The sequence below is a fragment of the Lycorma delicatula genome, chromosome 10 (genome assembly GCF_047948215.1).
Source record: "Lycorma delicatula isolate Av1 chromosome 10, ASM4794821v1, whole genome shotgun sequence".
NCBI lineage: Eukaryota > Metazoa > Arthropoda > Insecta > Hemiptera > Fulgoridae > Lycorma > Lycorma delicatula.
In genome coordinates, this window is record NC_134464.1 from 109,584,431 (window position 1) to 109,603,563 (window position 19,133).

A 19,133-nucleotide genomic window follows, 5' to 3' on the forward strand; every position below is an offset into this window, starting at 1 on the left:
AATTACCATTTAAAATATCCTTTCAAGACTTGATAGCTTTTTTATTTTCTTAATATAAAAGAATATATATATATAAATGATTTTCTCAGGCCTATAAAATTAGAAACATATACAACTGTTTGTAACAAGCTTAGTTTGTTTTTTTTTAAATAAAGATTACAAAAGAATACTGAGAAAGTATAGCTTTTCATGACAATAGACACTAATGAAGAAATTCAATACTAGTTAAGAAAATCAAAAGATAAAAACAGAATTACTGAGTACTTTAAAACAAAAAAAAGTAATATTAAGAAAGATACTGCAATTAAAGGATAACATATAAAGGTGGAGTGGTAAAACCTCAAAAGTAAAGAAGAAAAAATGAGCAATGAAAAGCAAATAAACCCTTTTGGAAAGGAAAGAACACATGACAAAAAAAATTAAATTAAATAAAAGAAATAGAAAGGAACTAAAAGGAGATAAATAAATGCAGAAATATAATGAACATAGAAAAATAGCCTGATAGTTTTAAGTAACAAAAAAAAATCTAAATAATGCTATAAAAAAGGCTAATGAATACGCGACTAACCCTGAAAAAATTTTAAATCTTAATCCAACGATTTTGAAACCACTAATTTTTTTATATAAATTCTTAGAGCAACGCATAAAAAATTTATATTGGGTTGGCAAGAAGTAATTTCGGTTTTGTAGTGCAAAATAAAACTCAATTTTTTTTAAACAAAGAATGAATGAACTTTTATCAATTATATATTTTCTATTTTGCCTAATAACCTTTTGTTATCTTTCTTTCAACTTCATGATTCTGTCTCTTAAAATTTCTGGTCCATATAAGCAAAAAACTGAATCGAGTGAAATTAAGGGTCATCATTATTAGTGAAAATTGTACCATTCAAAGAAATTTGCAAACTTCAAAATAAAAATTGTAATCTGATAGTCCAAGATCAGGGCTATACGAGGGATAAGACATTACTTCCTGACCAAGCTCCACTAACTTTCTTTGAGTTGTCAAAGCTGTTTGAGGCTTTGCACTGATTTTTCTTTAAAACTTTCAGAACCATTTTTCTTTGATTGCTTCTTTCATTAGTTTCATTAGTTTTTGACAGTAAATATCTCAAATTATTGTTTGGTTCCTTGGAAGCAGTCAAAATACACAACACCTTTGTAATCCCAGGAATCGATATGATGATTTTTTAATGAAATTCGGTTTTTGATTTGGCTTGAACTAGTTCATCATACTTGGACAATGATTGTTTTTGATTTATGTTATTGTAGATGATCCATTTTTATCACTGGTCATAATTAATTAGAAAAAAGGGGTCGACTTCATTGGATTTGTTCATTGATTTTTCACTGTGTTAAATGAATCTCTTTTAATTCGTATGAAACCCGAATATTGATATTCTTATTAAGTCCAAGACATTTGATGTGACTTTCAGTTTGTATGATACATTTAACCTCTCTGCAATCTCTTGCACAGTTACATGACAATCTGATTCAAATATGGCTTAATTTAGCCTTCATCGACTTCTGTAGATCGACCAGATTTGATCATCTTAAAGTGAATCTTTAAATGAAAAATCTCCAGAATGAAGTTTTTTAAACTAATTCTGACACGTGTGTTCTGTTAGGCTTTCAACACAATAAACTTCACATATCTCTTTGTGAGTCTTTATGGATTACTTTAAAAAGTAAAATAAATTTAAAATGTCCATTTTTGCACTCCATACTATAATTGACCATAAACTAAACATTTTGTTTAGTTTAAACAAATGTTTAAACATAATTACACTCAATTTGCTTCTAAATTAAGCTAAAATTGTCAGCTATAAAATGCCAAAAGAGAAAAATCATAACATTGACAGAAGTCATTCAAAACAAACGTAAAGTTAACTATTTGTGAAAACTGATTTTACTTTCTTGCCAACCCTAGTATATATGAGAATGGATATCACATGAACTGAAAGACATCAGGAACTAAGAAAAAGATTCTTTTCTAAACATTATTGTTTTCATATTACAGTACTATTTTTATATTTTAAAAAACTGTATAACTTATTTATCTAGATATTTAATTTTAACTTATTTTGATGTATACAAATTTTTATTAAAAAATCTCAACTTACATACAATTTAAAGTTTGAGATCTAGAACCCATCTACCTTACATAATTACAAATTCTTGTCACAAAAAAAAAGAAAACAATATAAAACATTCAATTTTTTTTTAAATTACTCAGAAACTGAAGTTTTATTCTGTGACTAAAAAAAAAAATTAACACAATATTTTAAATATTCAATCATAATAAAAGAAAAGTAAACATATAATTCTATTTTATTATTTATTTTTGTAACTTTTTATTTATTAATAACATGCTTTTTTACTTTTATACTTGCTAACACTTCTTTTTTCTAGGTAGAATACTGTCTTGTACAGAGAACAAAGAGTTTTATTGAAAATATTATGTTAAGTAGTTTCTTATTTAATAGCAAAGTAAATATGTTACACTTTCTCTAACAAAACTTTAATTACTAAGAAGTACCAGGGTAAAATTTATCTGATATCTCATATTTTTAATTTTATATGGAGTATAATGTTTGGCAAGTACGTGAATTCTGTGTAAAATAAAAAGAAATTAAAATTACAGTAAACAATTTATTTTCTTTCACATTTATATTACACAGAAACATTTTAAAATGCTGGCACATTTATTGAATAAGTTAGGTTTGATTATAAACATGATATAAATATATGAAAATGAGAATTTTTCTGTTCTAAAAAAAATTTGGTACTTATTAGAAAAGTACATAAAATATTCTTCAAAAATACACACTACATACTCACTCATATACAAAACAGGAATATTAGATTTAATTTTAAAAACTATTAATTCATATGAAAATAATTAAATTTCAGATGGCTATAGAAGCATTAAATATAATGTGCTATATAAAATTTAAAAAAAAAATATTTTTACAATAAAGAATACCATTAGGAAAAAAAATTCATATTTAAATATGTCACTAGTAATCAATAATGTAAACTAATAAACATCAGAATCAGAATCACCTTAGCAATGTTGATACTCGTATTTTCCACATAAATACACAGTAGCTGTTGATATATTTCAGCAAATATAAAACAAATCCAAAAAAAAGAATAATAATATACGGTACTGTGTAATCATAAAACAGCATAAAATATGTAACTTCCTAATAAAATTGGTAGTACTTCAAAAACCTCATCTGGCTGAAATCAGAAACATTAAAATGTGATTTATTTATGTACTTTACACCTTTACATGAGTAACAATCATTGATTTAGTGAATTCTGTGTAAAATAAAAAGAAATTAAAATTACAGTAAACAATTTATTTTCTTTCACATTTATATTACACAGAAACATTTTAAAATGCTGGCACATTTATTGAATAAGTTAGGTTTGATTATAAACATGATATAAATATCTGAAAATGAGAATTTTTCTGTTCTAAAAAAAATTTGGTACTTATTAGAAAAGTACATAAAATATTCTTCAAAAATACACTACATACTCACTCATATACAAAACAGGAATATCAGATTTAATTTTAAAAACTATTAATTCATATGAAAATAATTAAATTTCAGATGGCTATAGAAGCATTAAATATAATGTGCTATATAAAATTTAAAAAAAAAATATTTTTACAATAAAGAATACCATTAGGAAAAAAAATTCATATTTAAATATGTCACTAGTAATCAATAATGTAAACTAATAAACATCAGAATCAGAATCACCTTAGCAATGTTGATACTCGTATTTTCCACATAAATACACAGTAGCTGTTGATATATTTCAGCAAATATAAAACAAATCCAAAAAAAAGAATAATAATATATGGTACTGTGTAATCATAAAACAGCATAAAATATGTAACTTCCTAATAAAATTGGTAGTACTTCAAAAACCTCATCTGGCTGAAATCAGAAACATTAAAATGTGATTTATTTATGTACTTTACACCTTTACATGAGTAACAATCATTGATTTACATAACTTAATAATATTAATGGTTTATGCTTAAACCATTTTATACATGAAATTACCTGCTGTTGTTGTCCATGACAACAATTGTATCACAAATGACTGCTAACAAATAAAAGTAAAGCTATGCCAGTTTTTAAGGTTTTTGAAGACTACCACTATCAAACTAAGGACCTTTTGTGTTCTCCATATTTAAATTTTTTTATGATTAGGTAATCATCAATATTACTTGTGTATTATTCAATTAAACAGAGAATATATCTCAATCTGCCATATAAGGCTGAAAATACCTTGTCGTCCATTTAAAAATTATTACAATTTGAAGAAGCATTAATATGAAAATATGCAAAAATATGAAAATATGCCTACATAATGAATAACAAAGAAAATAACATAAGTTATTACAATTTTTCAACTTACTTCAAATTTAAAGAAAGAGAACCTTTTCTCATACTGTATTTCAAAAATAAGAAATAATGCTTCTGAAACAACATTAAAATATCCATTAGATATATTTTTTTATATTGAATTTGGTGCTCTTTAAAATAAAATAAAAAATTATAACAGAATGCAGATGTAAAACCGAAGTGTTTATTGAAATGATATTACTTTGTATCAAAATATCAGATTGCAAATAGTATATTTTCTTCTTATTACATAAATATTTTAATGTGTAAGATAAATAATTTTAGGTGATAAGAATTCTAAGCTGTAAGTACGAAAAAAGACATTATTATAAAATTATCATTTAATTAATGTTATGTAATTACTCAAATTAATGTAAAAGGTATGTTTGTATTATTGCTGTAAAAAAAATAAAGAATTATAATTTATATCATTATATATACTACCTGTTAATTTTGTTTTTATTTATTTATCTACTAGGGTTGTCTAATGCCATAAACAGGCTGTGCCAGTGATTTTAATTCATTTGATATTTATGTATTCAATTTGAATTGAAATGATCAACTTAAGATAAACTTTTGAAAAATATACATAAATTTATAGACATCACAAATATATAAGATTTTCAAATTGGATTCATGTATGTAATTTTTATTATAATTTTCAAATTATATTAGTAACATTAAATAACACAAGCCTGCAAAATTTGGGTTGTGGAATGTTTTTTAACTTTAATAGTCGATTCCTACTTATTTTTTAGCGCTGAATCTGAAAAAACCTTCACTTTTTTCCATCACATCAGGATTTTTTGCGAATTGTGAATTTCAAAAGCTGTAAAAAGTTGAAAAATTGCAAATATGTAATACTATAAAATAGATATGAAACATTTTTTTATAATAAATTAATATAATATATTCACTTTTTTACTTACACTATGCATACTTATAGCTAAACAGCTGAGTAGTCTGATGAGATGGGTGGTGGGTGGGTTGGGTTGAAAATGACGGTGGAGAGTTGGATCTCCCTTGCTCAGTGAATGCATGAAGTCAACAGCTTGTGACAAGACTTAACAAGATATATGATGTTTACCAGCAGCTTTCTGCACCACTCATGCACCGTGCTACTACTAGCAGTGCCTTTTCAACCATCATCTCCTAAAAAAAAAAAAAAATAAATAAAAAAAATAAAAAGTCTTCTGGTAAATTGAGTTTTTTCTGTCCTCTGTGATCAGATGCGTTTTTGTCAGTGGAAAATATATTTTTAGGCCATAAATCAAAATTTCTGTTTTCAGAATGGCTTCAAAAGGTTCGCAAAAAATCTGCAGATTCTTTTTTTTACATTTGTGGTGGAAAGGCAAAAAAAATATATTATAACAAGTTTCAATGGACAAGTGTACCTCACATATTTCGGAGTGAAAATAGGAGATCAAGACAAAACGTGGGCACCCACTACTTTTGCTACACATTTGTTGAAGGATTTAGATGGTGAACAAGAAGTGTTCAGATTTGGAGTTCCAATGGTGTGGCGAGAGCCATGAAATCCACCCAATGCATGGTGCGATTGTTCAACTGGTGTTCATAGTTACAATTTGAAAAGTAAAAGAAGAATCACTATCCAAATATGCCATCTGCTTTATGCTCAGTTCCTAGTGCATAATCCAGATATACTAGTGCAAACTCCACCAGAATATTTACCTGAAATAGGCGGATTCCAGAAGTGATTTAAATAAAGGTAACATCAAGGAGTACGAACCCTGAGGTAGCTGTGGACTAGAGCTTTATTCACAGTCTGAACTAAATGATTTGGTTTGAGACTTACATCTGACCAAAGAAAATTAAACATCGCTTGGTTTAAGGCTTAAAGAGAGGAACCTGCTAGCAGCTGGCACCTCATTTTCATGGTTCAGGTACAGAGAAAAGGATTTTGTTCCATATTTTTTGGAAGAAGGAGAATTAGTCTTCTGTACTGATGTACATGGACTTTTGACTGATTTAACATTCCATATGAAAGTACCAATTGAAGACTTCATAAGTTCATCCAAAAGAAACCTCAAAGTTGTCCTTCTTCACAATGGGAATGTGTAACCATGAATACCTGTCAGACATTCTGTCCATTTAAAAGAGGGTTACGACAATTTTGAATTTGTTGTCGATAAAATTAAATGTCAATCATAAGTGGATTAGATGCAGTGATCTCAAAATAATATCATTGCTCCTGTGACAGCAAGGAGGATACACAAATTTTTCTTGTCTTTTGTGTGAATGTGATAGCAGAGACAGAGAAAACCATTGGATAAGGAAAGATTGGCCAAAAAGAGCGTTATTAGAACCTGAAACCAAAAATGTGCTCCAAAAAGCTCTCAAACATCCAAATAATGTTTTCTTTCTTCCTCTGCATATCAAGTTAGACATGATCAAGCGATTTTGTCAAAGCCTTACCAAAAGAAGGTAAATGTTTTAAATACATCTGTGACAAATTTCCAGTCTTATCAATCACCACATTAAAAGAGGATGTCTTTACTGGTCATGATATAAGAAAACTTCTCAAAGATGGTAATTTTGAGGAACAAATGTAAGTTGCAGAAAAAGAAACCTGGAAAGCCTTTAAAGACATAGTAATCAAATTTTTTGAGCAATAAGAAGGATCCAAACTTCAAATCAGTTGTTGATAACATTATGACATTAACTTGAACATATGTTTTTAAATCATTACTAAACTAATGACCACAAAAAAAACCAAATAATTTTTTTTTAATTTATGTATTTGGAAAGTAATTTAATAAATCGATTATTTCATAAAAGTCAATATAGCTCTGTAATCAATGTAACTAGTAATACCAGAATTGAATTGTGCAATACTTGGAATAGTAAACTCCCGTTTCAGAGGAATTTGTGAACAAAGTTTGCACAAATTTGTCCAAGAAAGATACACCTAATTTCAGCAGGCCTCGCTGCTGAATAAATAGTGTATTATAATTATTGATTAATAAAAACCATTTATGAACACCAAAATAATTTACTATAAATTTATCAATCATTATATCATAAGCTTTTTCAATTCATAGATTCATCATAAGTTATAATATTACTTTGAAAAGCTATTTAAAATTAAATCTATTTAAAGCTTGTTATTTTTAAGAGTTGAATGGTGGTGTTTATTAATTATACACATCATTGATAAACATAATTTTTGTTTCCTAACATGCAATACATTATTTTAATCTGATTTTGATGCTGAAAAGGAATATGAATTCAGAATCTTTCTATCACCCACCATTTTAAAAAAACTTTTCAATTTTAATTAAAGGATTTTTCATATTTCAACATATGGTTAGTATTTTAAGCTCCTGTATTGTATTTTGTTAGCTCATTTTTTATTGTTTATTGTTCACTGTAATCGCAAGACCGTTGTCATCCTCAAAAATATAAGGGCCTATAACACAGTAAGATGACATAGCAAACCACACGGTCACTTTCTGGCTGTGCAACGGACCCTGGTGTAGCTGCGTAGGAATTTCTTGTGCTCAGTATCTGAAATTTTGCTTGTTAACAAATCCACTGAGGTGGAAATGCGCTTCGTCTGATATCCACAGTTCGTGAACAAACTCTTCGTTATCATTTATCTTCTGAAACATTACATTACAGAATTGTGCTCGCACAACTGCATCGTTTGGTTTCAGTTCCTGGACGATCTGCAACTTGTGTGGATGGTATTGCAAGTCCTTCACTAGCATTCTTCGAACACTTGTACTTGCAATTGTAAAGATGCTGAGAGACAAGAGATGCTGATGACCGATGTGGACTTCGTGTGACAGCATCTTGTAAAGCTTGAACATTCTGTAGTGTACGGACGGTTCGCTCACGGCCTGGAGGTTTCTTTTTCATTGCCGAACCAGTTTCCTCAAAATTAGATATCCATGTTTTAATTGCGTGTGCTGATGGAACACGGTCGTGTCGTCCCAGATTAAAATGATGGTGAAATTCTCTACGCGCTCCCTCCACACTTGTCACTGTCACGACCACTCCAAGGATCCATGACAACTAAATGGCAGGTTAGGTTAGAGAGGACGATTAGTGCCACTTATCAAGTGGTACCAATCGCCCACAGCTACCAACACAACTTTCAAAATTTCCCGTTTCTTTGAATCATCCTGTATTACAATAAAATTTCATCATAATTCCCCTCAACAACACAAAAAAAATAAATTTTGAGTAAATTTTTATTGGCTGAACATTTTTTAGTGGAATTTTTTAAAATTGTTTCCACTTAACAAAGTAAAGTAAGTAAAATCAAAAAATCTTCTTGGAAGATGATTTTAAAGGCGAAGGAGCAGAATAAAATTACTCATTTTTTTTTTAATTTCTGAAGCCTTGGTTTATTTATACAAAAAATAATAATTTCACAACAAAATTCATCATAAATTATCCCCACTCCAAAAAATGAAATCTTGAGTAACTGTTTTCTTGTATAATTTATTTTTTCGCAGTAAATAACCAATACAGGAAGCTATTGCAACTTTGTTGCCACACCTTTTACTTTAACTCTAATTTTAGAATGTTCATATCTGATAATTAAAAAGTTACTCGTTTAACGTAATTTATAACTACTACTTATTTATTAATAAATAATTTATATTATTATTCCTTTTCTTTATTTAATTTATTTACTTATTATTTTATTTATATTTCTTCTTCCATGTTAATTGTTTAACAATCCAAATGAACACCTAGTTTTACTTTTTTATTTTCCTAATGTGTACGTTGCAATCAACAAAAAAAAATTCAGTTAGTGAACAATAAGCAATCTCCCCTCCCCACGGACCAATGAGGTAAGGATGATATTTGACATGTAAATGAAGTGTATGTAATCTTTTACAGATTCTGGCCGATAATTCCTTAGACGTGGGGTTAATTGAACCCCAACCACCAAAGTACCGTTGTCCCAGTGGAGGATCCCTTTGGAATTCCTCATTTGAGGCGTAGCATCAAGACCGAAGTCGCAGTGAGAGAATCTCATGAGGTCCCCTCATTAAAGGCATGGCGACTATTTAAAGACCGAGTCCCGGCTGTCTGGGAGAAACGTCAGTTCTCAACTAGGCAGTTTGAGGCGATAGCACCCCCTGGAGACGTGTTCATGCTTGGTTTCGGATCTGGCTGCAGGGGGAGGATAAAACTGATGAACTCAAAAAACCACCAAAGTACAACGGCAAACTTTCTGCATGTTTCTAAAACATAGAAATTATATACTTAACACTAATTACATTAATTTTAGTTTCAATTTTAAAATAAATTTTTTTCCTTAATACTTTGTATTTTCTTCCACATTTGGTACTTAGCCCAATGGGTTAGTCTAGTGGTTAACTTGTCACAAATCAGTTGTTTAACTGTAGCTTTTCAAAGTCAAAGGTTCTGAGATTCAAATAACACTGAAAGTTAGTTGCTTGTATACGGATTTGAATATCAGACAGCGGATTCTGGTGTACCCTGATGGTTCTTTCTTTTTCCTGTTTAACCTCCAGGAATTAGGTGTTCAGATATTACTTCAGAGGATGATATGTATAAGTGTAAATGAAGTGTAGTCTTGTACAGTCTCAGTTCAACCATTCCCAAGATAATTGAAACCCAACACCAAAGAACACCAGTATCCATGATTTAGTATTCAAATCCATATAAAACTACCTGCCTTTACTAGGACTTGAACACTGGAAGTCTCGACTTCCAAATCAGCTGATTTGAGAAGACGCATTCACCACTAGACCAACCCAGTGGGTTGTACTCTGATGGTTAGATTCAATTAACCACACACCTCAGGAATGGTCAGATGTTCCCAAGGAATACAAAACTACATCTCATTCTCACCTCACTGGACCATGGGAAGATTGCTTATTGCTCACTAATTGATGCAAAAAACACATTTGGAAAAAAAGGATTAGTAATTCACAAAGATTGTTGCCTTAACAGAATGTTTTGTGAAAATTAAATTTAAAATAATGGAAAAATATGTTTAACATCTCAGATCATTAATACAAAATAAATTAACTTCCTGCAATTAAAACTTTAGAAGTTAATGAAATTATTAATTTCAATACCATAATTTGAATATATACAGAGCATTTGTAAAGTTGCTGAGTACACTTTAGAATTAAATGATGCATTCTGTCTTTTGGTGTTAGGAATGGAATTCAAGGACAGCAGGAGAATTCTAATCACCCTACAAATTGCAGAACCTGGAAAAAAGCCCCTTGCTGCTTAATCTTTCTTTTATCGAGCGGATAATTATTTATTTAAAGGTGATTATGTTTATTTTGTTTTATTTATGGATGGTATTGTTTGCTGCGTTCCAATCCTTCAGACCAGGGAGTGGGGCTTAGGTTGGTGCTCTGTGTTTCTCAGCAATAAACCAATACATCAGTTGTTAAGTTGTGATTGAACATGCTTCGTTTTGTTTATCTTAATCAATAGTTATGAAAAATATAATGCTTCTTTTGGAAGACATGATCTTTAACTGATTTAGTGAAGCACAAGTTTTCGGAAAAGTTTCCAAACACTCCCATTTCTTTCTACAATGCAGTTCAACTCTCATCAAAAGATTCCAGGCAATAGGCTATGTTGTAGATGCTGGCCCAAACTGGAAAATCACCTAAATTAAATGAACAGAAGCTGCTTGATATTTCAAATGCTGTGGCTAAAAGTTCCTCAAAGTCAACACGTAAGTTAGCACAGCAGTAAGATATCGGACTTGCTACCGCACATAAATCTTAAAGAAAAGAACTGAAACTATTCCCCCATAAAGAAATGTGTGTTTAAGAACTGAAACTTACAGATTATGCCAAAAGACTAAATTATTGTCAACATTTTAAACATTTTATTGATCAAAATTCCATAGGTATCTTTGACATTATATTTTTAACAGATGAAGCACGGTTTCATCTGGAAGGGTAAATTAATTTAAAAAATACACAACTGTGGTCAACAATTAACTGTCATGAATTACGAGAAAAATCTTTACACAAAACAAAAATTGGAGTCTGGGTTGGTGTGAGAAATTGTGGGTCCAATCTTTTAGAAAATACAGTTTTTACTAGTATTTTCTTTTCTGTTTTTTATTTAGCATAATTTCTTGGGAGTAAGCAATTTAAATTTATTTTTATTGCTATCAAGTATTTGCATGTTTTCTATACTTGAAAGTGTATTACAATTCCTATGCGAGAGCATAATTAGATTTTTGTTCATTATAAATATATTCAACAGATAAATATATTCAATAGATAAATAAATATATTCAATATATTCAATAGATAAATAGGCTAGATTTTTATAGGGCTAGTATTGATAAACTATTACAGTACACAAAATTTAACAGAACGGTGTTTAAATCATCTGGAAATTCTCTCAAAAAGAACTCAGCACAAAATAAATTAATAATAAAAACAAAGAAAGATAGGAATCAGTAGCACAGACGTCTATCAATCAATAGTACCATGTCATTAACATAATTTGAGATATATTTTTTAAAAGTAGTAATTAATTTTTTTACTTAGAAAACTATAAGGTCTAAATACTTTATTGCAAAATGTTTATTTCCTTCTGCAGTCTAGATTAACCAAAATCCAGATTACCAATATTTTTAATTATATGATTATCATAAAATCTACTTGAGGAACTTCTAAATTACTTTTAGATAAGCTAAAAGCTAGATATTAAAGATATTAAAGCTAGATATTACTTTTAGATTTGTTCAATGTGCACTCAGTTCACAGATATACTAATACCTCTAAGTTTATTATATATAAAAAGAAACTGCTACAAAACCGCATTGAACCAATCCAGACAGAAAACCTTTAATCTGCCTTCACGTTAACGATTAACTTTTATAGACATAACAAAAGAAATATTTTATGATAGCGATTCAAATCATCAAATCTAATGAAAAACCCTAAAACTTTATTAAATATAAATAAAAAAATGTTTATATCACAAAGGTTTGCATTCAGTCAATCAACTTACATTAGTTAGTAAAATACAGTATAACTAACAAACAAATAAAAACATTTATTTTATTAACAAAATAAAGAAATAAACTTTATTAAGTTCTTAATTACAAAACAGCCTTGAAATGCAAAGAAAATTACAACAGAACCGTGTTTTTATACAACAATTTAATGTTTTAATTAAAGTAAATTTTATTACTGATTATATGCATAGACTTATACATACATACATGCATATGTTTCTAGATTTATATAATAATTATAAGTTGATTGCAGCCTCCAGAAGCTAAAGTGGGAGGGTAGGTTTCGATGAGAAAGTGTATGTTTAAAAAAGTTTTATGTCTGTATAAGCAAGCAATTCCACCAAGCAATCTATGAATAGACAAAGACAAGGACGGAGGAGAGGAGTTAAAAAAAAAGAAGAGGTTAAGAAATAAGATGGACTAATAAGTTTTATGATGTACAACAGATGAGCAGGAGGTGTATAAAAAAAAACAAACCCAACAGGATGAAGTATGATGGAATTTAGAAAAACAAAGTAAAAGAAATAAATAGAAAAAATAAAATATAGAAAATAATTAGCCATAAAATACGTAGTTTTTTTTATTTATTTTTAATAACCAAACCATAATTTATTTTTCTAACTTTAAATTACATACTAATTACTATAATATTAGAAAAATAATGTAATAATAATAATAACAAAACTGTCATTAATTTGTAATCAATCTTTTTCAGTAAAACGTATCATAGAGTATAATGATATGGTAATATTAATGTATTAACTACCATCTAACTCATACAAAATCAACAAGGCAGAAATAAATTTTGAGAATTTAAAATTTTTTAACCGCTCCTCAGATTAAACTCTCATATTTCATGGATAAGTCTCTCATTTGAAGAAGAGCAGCAACATATGGTCTGGCAATTAAATAATGAGACAAGTCTTGGAAAAAATAAAACAATCAATTATCTCCATTTTATTCAAAATACTATCCCCAACAAGCATCAATCACTGGTATTACATATCAATGATCAAACTACCTATGTAACTCATTTATCTGATAAAGCCTTAAGCCTTAATGTGAATTTCCATTGGATATTTCAAAATCACTAAATAAAACATAAGATATTTAATTTCAATAATAACTTTAATTTTGAATAGAATATATTCACAGTAAAATAAATCTATAGAATAGGGTGCCTGATTGAACAAAGATATTTTCAGGACAAAACAACCTAGATAATTACTGACTGATGAGTTAATGTTTATTGGGAAAAAGGAATCGATAATCTCTCGTGCTAGATACCTTTGTAACAGTTGTTAGTACCCTTCAAATCAAGGTTTTACCATGGTTACCCTTGATCTACCCAGGCAAATGCTTTGAGGTAGTTCCTTTTTTCATCTGTGGAGTAGCATATCAACCTAATTCTGATGTTATCTATATAATATATTATGTACCCATCAGAATAAATAAAAAACTTATTTACATATTTCTATTTACTGCCTTTAATTTTGTGGCAATTAAAAAAAAAAAATTTAATTAAGCGTAGGTATTTTTAGTTTTTGTTAAAAGTTATCATCAGCTTTTTAAAAAGTTTATTGTGTATGTTTTAGTTTTATTTAAAATATACAAAGTCTACAAACAATGATGCTTCTTTGAAAAAGTTATCCGCTCTTCTTAAAAGACAAAAGGTGAAAAATCAATGTCTTGATTCTTAAAGAAGACAGAAAAACAACAAAAATAGACTCCTACTAGAATAGGCTTTGTAATATAAGATAGGTAAGATAAGATACTTTTTTTATCTAGTATTTCACCAAATTTTATTGAATTTTCTTATGAAAATAATTTGAACATTAGAATGAGCTTAGGGAATACAAGTTATAAGAACGTACCAATAACTAATGATGAGGCCAAATTAACATAATGATCTCAGTGATGGAATGGAAAGTATCCTTGCCTTTCATGTAAGAAGTTTTGGATTCAAATCCTGGTCAAGAATTCATAGAATTGTCATTATTGCTCCTAGCTATTATTTGATATCAGTTTTCTGTTACTGCAATAAATTAATAAATATCAACAAATTGTCTAAGTAAAAAATGTTTTATTTAAAAATATTTCATTTCTGTAATATAGATCTGCACTTAAAAAATAATCGATTGGTAGGTACATATATTGGTAGGTCTATTGGTAGCTTACAATATAGTTTACTGATGCCCCTTTGTAAGGTGATAGGAGAGGAGATCCCTACTTTAAATCAAAATTGGCCTCATTTCTGAGGAAACCCTATTTAAAAAAAAATGAGTTAAAAAGTGATTCAAGTGGCTTATTTGTATATAAACAACCACTTCAGCGGTAGAAGTCAAATAGGGAGCATTTCAGTTTCATAATGAAAAGATCTCGGGTTCAAGTCTTCATGTCAGTTTTTTAACTTTTATTTTTTTTCTTGCATGTATACAAGGTTCGGCTGATAAATTTTGCACATATATGCGTAGGATGGGAATGAAAAGAGGTACTGGAGTGAGATAAAAAAATGAATAGAAGTATAATACCTTAGCTACAAAATATAATATTTATTTTTCAATATAATCCCAGTTTACATAGATACATTTTGTCCAATGGTTGACAAGTTTTTGCATTCCATCACTGAAAAATTCTTGCAGTCTTTCTCGGATCCAAGAGTGGCCACAGCTTCCTTGAGCTCATCATCGGTGGTGAATTACTTTTGAGAAGAGGAAAGAAGTGGAAGTCGCATGGAGCCAAATCCAGTGAGTATGGTGGGCAGAATAGACTCAAACTTGCAGAGTGCCATCAGAGAGTTTGTGTGGTAACCACTGTGCACAAATTTTAAGGTAACCCAGTTACTTGATAAAATGGCCAACTCATTCTTTAGATATGCCTAACTGAATAGCGATGCATTGCTGAGTGATTCGCCAGTAACTTTGAAACAAATCGTTCACCTCCTTTCAATGTTTCTGGTCAGTCACAGAAACTGGTCGTCCGCTGTGAGGTGTGTTCTCAATTGTTGATTTACCAGCTTCACATTTGTGAAATTTCAACACTCACCTATTCACACCTATCAACAGTTTCACTACTGTAAACAGTTTTTAAACGATGAAACATATTTGTAGGATTTACATTTTCTGCTCTTAAAAATTTTATCACTGCACGCTGTTTTAACCGTGTTGACATATTAGCCGTACTTGACTCCATTTTAACAACTACTGAAAACAAACCAGTAAACGGATTTCAATGCATTATCGCAGGTTTGTAGAGGGGGATTTTAGCTATCATGCCCAACTCGATAGTACCTGTTGTTTCCATGTAGCACACCTGTGTGCAAAATTTATCAGCCGAGCCTCATACATTTAACACAGACTTTTTATTATATAGTATTTATTATAAAAATATTTATAAACATCTGTAAAAACTGCACTAGTTAATTATTTTATTTGAATATTACAATCAATAACCTAAAAATCTTTATGAAGATGTAATGGAGATATGCACATAAAGAATGAAGGAATAAATAGACAACAAACAGATTTTATTTTATAAAACAAAAAAACAAATTTAAACAACAGTTTATTTCAATTTTCAGTATCACTGTTACAATCAGTAGATTGATCAATATAAAAAACAAATATAAAGAGCAAAACATAAATATTTTTGATTGTAACATGCAAGATGAAAATTATAACAGATTTATATATTTACATTTTTTGAAGTTTTATAAAACAAAATCTGTTTGTTAGGTTAAAAAATAATTGTTATACTCAAAAAAATAACAAGCAAACATTAAATTCATAGAATTTTTTTCCAGATTCTTATAAATACTGTTGTTATTATAAATACTATACAATAAAAAATCATCTGCATTAATAAATAGTAAGAAAAAAATTGAAGTAAAAGCGAAAACTTAAACCTAAGACCTTTCAGTTATGAGACTGTAACACTCACCACGGCTGCTTAGGTGAAATGAAACCAAAAAAGATACTTGAACTACTTAAAATCTTTACATAGAAACTGGGTTAAGTTGGAAACTGCCATTTTGGATTTAAAGTAAGGATATTCTCTCCACCCTGAAAACAAGTAAAAATTCACCATCTCTGAACTTTCTGAATAATTCCCACAAATTTCTCGTATGGTTTTGTATGCGACTGTCAATTAGGTCACTGTCACTAATTACGTTACCGGAAGTTCTGTGCTCAGTGGGTTCTAAAAATGCTTAAAGAAATCCATATAACTAAATGAATGGGCTCTGCCTTAGATCCGTTGTAAACTGATTCCTTGTCCTTAAGTTACATAGTAAACACTTATAATGGAATCACCTGAAGAACCTTCTACACAAAACAAAAAATTAATGATTGAAATTAACCCATTTTATGAAGAACAAGTCCTGAACTTATAAAAAAGAAAAGAAATATGTATAAGTTGAATTGAGAAGGTCCATATTTATGATCAACTAAAAACAATTGTTACATCAATTTAAGCTCTATTTTTTGTTTTCTTTTACTTATATCCTTTATAGTTACAGTATTTTAACTATTTCCTTGGGTATCAGGAATAAGAAAGAAATTTGAAAATTTATATGATTTCTAGATGTTAAGATGAGTTGCACAGTTGTCCTTACTACTGATACATCAATATTCTACTAAAAATCAATTCAATCCTAACTATTTCATTGGTTATTTAATTATTACGTTACTACTATTTATAGAACTATGCAGAAAAAAAAGTCAAGTTCAGCAGAACAGGTAGTTTGAATAGTATATTAAATGAAGAAATTTATTACAAAATTGATAAGTGACCTAGAAATACAAGAGCAGTTCAAAAAGTAACCTGTGTTGTAGCATAGCGCAAGTAGTAGTGTTAGTGGCACCACCATTGACACATCAGCATACTCTCTGAATCCCTCACCTACCTTTCAAACTGCGTCAGTGAGCTGTGTACTCCCATAAGATTTCTTTAAGCACAAAATGTTTTGGCAGCAGACATCCATCATAAGTTGTGTACTGTGTATGGCCCAAACAATATGAGTGACGGTGTAGTATGGTAGTGGGTCTGATTTTTTTAAAAATGGAAGGACAAATATCCATGAAAAACAGAAGAGTGGTAGGCCTTCTTTTGTGAGTGATGATCTTGTCAGTGAAATCGACAAAAAAGAGCATGAAAATCTAAGATTCACCACCTCTGAACATTCCGAACAATTTCTGTAAATTTCTCGTACGGTTTTGTATGAGACTGTCACTGATAAATTGGCTGCCAGAAGTTCTGTGCTCGGTGGGTTCCAAAAATGCTCAAAGGGATCAATAGAACTAAATGAACTTAGTTGGCCTACGTGAATGCAGAAATGAAACAACAGCTGATGGCCTGGGGCCATACCAATTTTCCATGCAAGCCAAAGAAAGTCTGCCCAACTTTGTCAGCAAGGAAGGTTATGGGTACAGTTTTTTGGGATGCCAAGGGAGTTCTTCTAGTCGAATTTATGAACATGGACAACGATTACTTCAGCAGTCTACTGTGAAACTGTAGACTGTCATTCGGCTTGTTTTTTTGAATGATAATGCTCATCGTCAGAGTACTTGAAGAACTCAAGAACTTTTGAATCAATTTCAATGGTACATTTTTGATCTTCTCTCTTACAACTGACATGGCACCAAGCAATTTTCATCTCTTCACTCGTATGAAGAAATAGCCTGCATCGTAGCACTTTGATTATGATGAGAAACTTCAAAATGCTGTGAAAGGATGGCTAGTTACCCAGTGGCTGAACTTTATGAAGAAGATATTTGTAAATTGGTGAGGCGACTATGTTGAAAAATAGTTAAAAGCTGTATATAATAAAATATTTTTATCTATACATGTTTTTTATTTATAGCCAAATGGAGGTTACTTTCCAAACCGCCCTTGTATTAAGTAACAAATGAAACAGTTTTAGCAAGGGTAAATGAGATTATAAACTAACAAACTGAAAAAGAAAAACTAACTCTTTGAGATAGATGCATATTAAATGAAAATGGTATTAAAAGGAAAACTTAACATTAAAAAACGTCAATATAAAAAGATCCACAAGATCTAGATAGAAATGAAAAAGCACCCGAAACTAAAAAAACAAAATGAAATGAAGAGAGAGAACTTTAATTTTTATTTTAATTACTAAATTTATTATCTTATACAATAGCAGAATAATTCAAAATTTAATACACCTAATGTTTTAAAACAATTCAATTAATTTTATTACTATTTTACTTTATCCATGAAAAAGTCATTTGTAGTAAGTCATTGTAAGTAAATCCTGACATTTTTACTTACAATGACTAAAAAACAATTTTACCACATCAAAAGAAAACAAGTTTTTTTTTTATATACTATGAAAGAATCCTAAAAAGAATATAAAAAAAAAAATAATTCTACTTAAGAAACATACATGGTTTTTCCATAACACGTTCCTTTCAGAATATAAAAAAACTAGACTGTTTGTACAAACTTAATATCAAAGGTGAATTCCTTAAAAGTACTAAGCAATGTGATACAACATGTAAAAAACCAATAAACATCCTCAATATAGTCAGTAAAACAAACAGATACACATGTACAAAAATTCTACATAAGTTTTTCAGTTTTTAACATATAACAGAACTAAATTTAAATTCTATAATATACATTTAAAAAGTTATTCAATCTGTATAATAGTTGTATGCATTCAT

At 29.3% G+C, this 19,133-nt stretch overlaps 1 protein-coding gene across 11 annotated transcripts in view; it reads right to left on the minus strand.

Annotated features, from left to right (window-relative positions):
* The window catches only part of LOC142331012 (putative prefoldin subunit 5), a 122,359-nt gene that overhangs the window by 40,506 nt on the left and 62,720 nt on the right, over positions 1 to 19,133 (minus strand). For 3 of the 11 annotated variants that reach the window (XM_075376578.1, XM_075376575.1, XM_075376579.1), the window contains exon 5: positions 5,363 to 5,585. The exons of 2 other annotated variants lie outside the window; for them this stretch is intronic. In XM_075376578.1, coding sequence (XP_075232693.1) covers positions 5,572 to 5,585 — 14 coding nt within the window. In that variant the 3' untranslated portion in view covers positions 5,363 to 5,571. Of the gene's footprint in view, positions 1 to 3,066; positions 3,247 to 3,779; positions 4,509 to 5,362; positions 5,586 to 9,436; positions 9,656 to 14,450; positions 14,480 to 16,385; positions 16,506 to 19,133 lie in introns of those variants that run through there. 6 more of the 11 variants (XM_075376574.1, XM_075376573.1, XM_075376572.1 and 3 more) reach the window with 6 other exon arrangements.